At 55.9% G+C, this 5762-nt stretch overlaps 1 protein-coding gene across 12 annotated transcripts in view; it reads right to left on the bottom strand.

The window, feature by feature from the left end:
- HDAC7 (histone deacetylase 7) overlaps nucleotides 1–5762 on the bottom strand; it is a 66557-nt gene that overhangs the window by 17177 nt on the left and 43618 nt on the right. The window contains exon 1 of one of the 12 annotated variants that reach the window (XM_021379098.1): nucleotides 2533–4382. The exons of 10 other annotated variants lie outside the window; for them this stretch is intronic. In XM_021379098.1, the coding sequence (XP_021234773.1) occupies nucleotides 2533–2584 (52 nt within the window). In that variant the 5' untranslated portion in view covers nucleotides 2585–4382. Of the gene's footprint in view, nucleotides 1–2532; nucleotides 4383–5762 lie in introns of those variants that run through there. One more of the 12 variants, XM_021379105.1, reaches the window with a different exon arrangement.

Below are 5762 nucleotides of genomic sequence, written 5' to 3'. Positions count from 1 at the left end.
TGCCTGCAGGTTCTGCAGCATTGCCCCGCACCAGGCAGCTCGCACACAGCCCAGAGCTTCGCCCGAGGCCGAGCTGCAGGGGAAGGCACTTTTTGAAAACCCTTTCCCATCTTCTGCTGATTAGCTGCGAAAGGTTCAGAGTTCAGCCGGGTTGAAAAAAAAAAAAATTAAAAAAAAAAAGAAAGAAAAAAAATGCATGTGATTAAAAACATTCCTCTGAAATAAAAAGGAAAAGGTCTTCTCCAGAGCCACGCACAAGCAACAAAAAATTAGCCGGAGGGGATTTGTTCAAATTAAAAACACTTAAATAAGAAACCACACACACACACAAAAAAAAAGATTGTGTTGAAATAACATGAAGATCACAAAGCTGGGACTCGAGCAATAGGAAACCCTGGAGCTGGGGTACCTCGCATAACCCCCCTGGGGCACGTGCCCTGAGATAATGGCTTTAATTACGGCGCTGTGCTCCCCACAAAGAGGGGAAAAGCATCGTCACCCCGTTATCTCCACCCCATTGCAGAGGGGAGGGACGTGGCATGCGGGTGCTGCAGCCCCCTGGGGATGCTCCACGTGCCCCTCTGCTCCCACACCCCCACCTGCTCACACAGACCCCATGAAATCGGAGCATCCAGGGCCATTTTCTCCTCCCCAGCCCTGCAGGGGCAGCACGGGGGAGCTGATGCTCGCTCCAGCCCAAGGGCTTGATGTGGGTGGGTCCCACTCCTCCCTACCAGACATCACATTCCTGCTCCAAAACAAGAGGAGGATGATGCATCTCTATGACGAGCCCTAAAGACTTTTTCCACAAGGGTATAAAACTGTGTTATTTCCTTCACTCTGACTCTTGCAAACTTTTTTTTTGCTCTTCCTCCCCTGCAGAAAGTTGCCAGAAAAAATCCGAGACACCTGATGATTCAAGCCTGGCAGCCGTACCCACCTTACAGAACCTTGCAACCAAAGCAGGAGCCGCGATTAAAAGCAATGCACCTGGAACCAGCAACCCCATGCACATCCACCTGTGAGCAAAGCACATTACCGAGGTATTTCCAGCACCTCCATCAGAACCTGAGCTGTAAACGAGCCCCACGAGGCAGCAAACGGCCCAGGGCTGGCTAGGATGACTCTTGCTGGTTATTTGCAGCTCATGACCTTTGAGTCAGACATTTAATAGCCCTCCCTGGAATTTTCTCCCCACAAATACGTGCAGCTACATTTTGAAACTCATGACTCCAGGACCCAAAATCTCAGTGTGCTGCTGGGGTCGGGTTGCACGGCGCAGGCACCGGAGCAAAACGCTTTGCACCTGGAGCTGCCGCTTTTTATAAATGCTGGCAGTGAGCTGGGAGATGCAGAAACCTTATCTTTATTTTGTTGGGCTATTCTCCCCATCCAGAATACAAAAGGGGAAAGAAAACCCCGTCCATCCAGGCGGGAGCACTCTGTACCTGCAGCAGCCTTACAGAGCAGAGGACACGAAGTGCCAAAGGAAGAGGGTTCGTGAACCCTCCAGCACTCAGCAGTGCACTCCTGCTTGCTCCTGCTGCACGCGGGCTCCAGCTGCCCCTGCAGCAGGGATGTGGGTGCCTACAACGCACTCAGCAGCTCCGGCAGGAGCCATGCAGGTGTGTTTTGGTGCCTCTTCCAAAGGCAGCTTTTCAAAGTGCCCCCGAATCCACACGTTGGGATTGGCCTCTGAAGTGTTTTGCCCGCGGGGCAAAGGCGGTCAAGAGGATTCCAGGTAACCCCGCATCACAGAATTACCCCCCAAGCCCCAGAACGTGTTCCCAGCCCTGAATTTTTGCTGCAGGCGATGCTTAAACCAAGCAGCTTCCTTCGCCCTCTGCGCGGCTCCTGCAGCATCCTGCGAGCGTGCCAGCAGCTCAGCACCTCCCATGCTGCCCCTGCTCCGTGGGGGCTGATGGGGGGGGAGGCTTTTAAAGCTTTCAAAGCACCAGCCACATCCGTGCAGAGACAGACGGGCTTGGAAACCTGCAAGGCCAAACCTGGTGGTGGCTCAGGTCTGAATTTGAGAGCGTTCAGGTGCGAAGCTGAGGGCACAGGACTGAACCAAGCCATGGGCACGCAGCGCAGCAGTAAGTAGTAAATGCCACTTACTTTATTTTAATTGCTTTCTCTGCAGAAAGACCAGATCCTTGTGAGCAGCGCCCTGGCACAAGGTGAGGCTGACAGCTCATGGGGTGGGCATGGGCTCTATCCCTGCCACAGCTGGACGCCACTGACTGCAGTTCCCACCCACACCAGCCCCATCCCAAAGAGCAGCACCTGAGCTGTCCCTGGGAAGCCTCCCCCCAGCTGCTGTTTGCCCTGAAATCCAGGACCAAAGAGCTTTGCTGAAGGGAAGCAGAGGTTGCCAGCAGCGCTGTGCACTCCCTAGAGTCACATGGGCAGCTTCTGCTGCTGGAAAGTGCCAAGAATCAGGAAAAGTCCTCAGCCAAGCAGAGCACAGAAAGGAACCATCCCTCCCTGTCCTCAAGCTCCCTGCAGGATTCCTTCCCCGAAGCCCCTCACCTGGTATCACAGCCTGGACGGGGTCTGCTGTACAGCCCGCAGCATCGTGCATCTCCTCACCTTGCAGGCACGGATCCCACAGCAGCTGGAGAAGGGGCGAGATACTGGAGAAGCCTTAAACACCACCGAGCCTCGCAGGAGGAGACGAAAGCAGGTGATGCTCAGCAGCTCCAAGCAAGCGAGTCCTTGTGCCGTGCCCAAACTCCGGCACGCCGGCGTCCTCCGACAGCACCATCTCCTCCTGCAGTGCAGGCTCCAGAAGGAGACAGCCGTCTAGCCTCAGCACCACCGCCCTCCAGCAGTGCTCCCAGGCCTTTGCTGAGGCTCTGGCAGCTCTCCCTGCACCCGGAGCAGGTGGGTGAGGAGCCCCGAGCAGCACGCAGGACGCCTCGCCTTCCCTGCGCCGGCTCGTTACATCAGCACGAGAGGATGTTGCCTCCGTGCCAAGGGAAGCAGAGGAGAGATCAAACGATTACATAAACCTCTCCCTCAATTACCAACCGTTTGCACAAGCCGAGGAGAGCGTTCCCAACCGGTTTGGACGCTGGCAGCCCTGCTCCGGTGCCCACAGCATCTCTGGGGTCCCCAGTGTCACCGTCCCCAGGTGCACGAGGCAGCTGCGAGCAGCATCCCACCCAGCAGCCGGCGCTCCGTCCCCTTTGCTTCAATCCCTCCAGGTTGCAGCAGCCTTGCTTAGCTCTGGGTCGCTGCTGTGCTGTCAACAGCGTTCCAGCTCAGCCCCTTTTTTTTTTTTTCCTCCTCCTTCTTATTTTAATTGCTGCGTGCAACACAGCGAGAGCCCAGCTTGACTCATAACCCCCCAGGGAGGAGCTCGGGGCTCACAAGCGGTGCTTTGCTTGATGTGGAATTGCTGAGACAAAAGCCTCGGCTCCCACAATACCCAGTGACTCCTCAAGGGGATCTGCCCTTTAATCAAGGCCTTTCTGCAGGCTGCAGAGAAGGAAACCCCTTTGGCAAGCGCTGGCCGAGGTCCAAGGCTGGGGATGGAAGCCAGATTTGGTCACAAAAAAAAAGGTAAAAATAACTCAAGCCCAACGCAATACAGAGAGCAAGACAGCAAGGAGTAGGAGGAACAGCACTGGCATGGCACACAGGGAACTGGATGCACAGGGAACAGGGCTCGCAGTGCTTCAGCATCTCCTCCAACCAGCACTGGAGCTGAGATGTAAGTTTTAGGGCAAGAGCTATTTATGTCAGAGGAAGGAAGCCACAACACTTTCAATTTCCTGCGCAGGTACACTTCTGGTATCCTTTGCCCTGGGTCCTCACCAAGAAGCTGAGAAATGCATCCTTCGGCTCTAAGCTCGTGCAGCGGGGCAAGATGCAGGCATCAAATCCTCAGCGCAGAGGAGGCTGAAGTGTGCCTGGATCCAGCAAACCCTTCTGCTGTGCCACAGGGACACTGGTGGCAGCCACCCTGGGTCAGTGCAGGTGCATGTGAGCAGCAGGGTGAGCCGCTGGGCTGCAACTGGGGAATGCAACAAGGGTTGGAAGAGCCACACGAGGCAGCAGGGCCGGGTTTGAGCAGGGTTCATCCCAGATCTGGTCGGGAAAGAAGAGGAACAGCAGGCACAGAGCGGCTGCAGGACGTGGGCATCCCCAGCAGCCAAAGCAGGGCACGGAGGGTGCAGCTGTGCACACTGGGTGCTCACGTAGGGATGCTGCCCAGAATGCTGGACTCATCCTGCTGCTGAGCTGTTTGAGGAGGAAAAAGAGGAAACAGAGCCCTAGTGAGCCCCATGCAGCAGTGTTAACCCTGCCCCAAGGCAGGGATGCATGCATCAGGGTTCCTTGGTGGATTTGAGACCACCACCCAGGGTCAGAGCTAGTGCCAGAACTACACCCCCCCCCCCCCCCCGCCCAAGGCCTCAAACATCACCAAGCTCCTTGCTGGTTGCACGCTGCAGAGCTGCACTCAGCCCTGAGGATGCTCCAGGCTCCAGCACCTGCTAGAGATCCTCCCAGCCCCTTTGGCACGGTCACTCCCAGGAGTGCACATCCCCACGGTCTGCGTGCCCCACACAGCCACCCCACAGCAGGACAAGCGTGGCAGAGGCTGGTGGGAGCCCTGGGATCTCTCCCAGCAGCCGCAGAACCGGGCGCAGCCACCACACCCCTGCGGTTCTCACGGGCAAGCAGGAACCTTGGCAAAGCCCCGTGCTGCTGGCAGCCAGCCCCCATCAGGCTCGTTAAATGCAATTAAGCCGGAGTGGGTATTCCCCCTCCATCCTCCTCTTCTCCTCCTCGTTCTGGGGATATTGCTTTTAGACAAAATAAACAGGGCAGCTTTGCGTGGGCTCGGGCAGGTGGCTGGCACCCAGGCCCCACGCAGCAGCAGGTGGAAATGGCAAAGGCTCTGCAAAGAGGAACGTGCAACGGGATGGATCACAATGAAGCTCATACCCCAGCATGTTCATTTTATAAATGGGGGAAGGACTCCTGCCTCAGCCTGAAGTGAGGCTTTGTTGCATCAGCATCCTGCATCGTTTTTAAGCTGCTTCAAAGAAAGATTGCTGTTCTGTTACTTCCCCCCAGCCCACAAAAACAGGGAGGAAAGAAAGCAACAGCCAAACCTGCGCATCTCCTCCTCCCATGCAGCATCCCTAAGTCAGGCACTGCTTCCACAAGCCCAGAGATCTTTGTGTTTTGTGCTAGTGCACCTGTAGGGATCCTTCAACCTTTCTGCTCCACTCTGTGTAAGACAGTGGCCCTGCTCCGTGCCAGGACTCAATGCAAGCAGACACAGATCTGAATTTGGATTATCCCGGGGTGAGCACACAGGCTCCAGCATTATCAAAGCTTTTCCCAGTTTGGGGTGTACTGGTGTTAGGAGGACGGAGCCGGAACACACAAAGATCGTTTCCCATCTTAATTAATTCTGCTTTCACTTCCTGGTGCATGGGAGCCTGTCCCCCTCCAGCCAAGCAAGGAGCTGGGACTTCACGTGGCCACAAGAACCGGGGCAGTGCAAAAAACACCGCACGGGTTTTACAGCACGTTCATAACCAGGGGTTAATTCCCCTCCCACCCCTGCAGCCCTGCCTGAGGGCAAGGCCAGCAGCAACCAACCCAACCAGGCTGTGATTCTGTGGTTCTATGATCCTACAGGTCCCTTCCAACCCAACCATCCTATGGTTCTAGGATCTTCAAAGGTCCCTTCCAATGCAAGCTGCCCTATGGTTCTAGGATCTTCAAAGGTCCCTTCCAAT

This window comes from Numida meleagris, chromosome 32 (assembly GCF_002078875.1).
Source record: "Numida meleagris isolate 19003 breed g44 Domestic line chromosome 32, NumMel1.0, whole genome shotgun sequence".
Taxonomy (NCBI): domain Eukaryota; kingdom Metazoa; phylum Chordata; class Aves; order Galliformes; family Numididae; genus Numida; species Numida meleagris.
The sequence above is the reverse complement of the archived record's forward strand: the minus strand, read 5'-3'. Positions and strand labels throughout refer to the sequence as shown.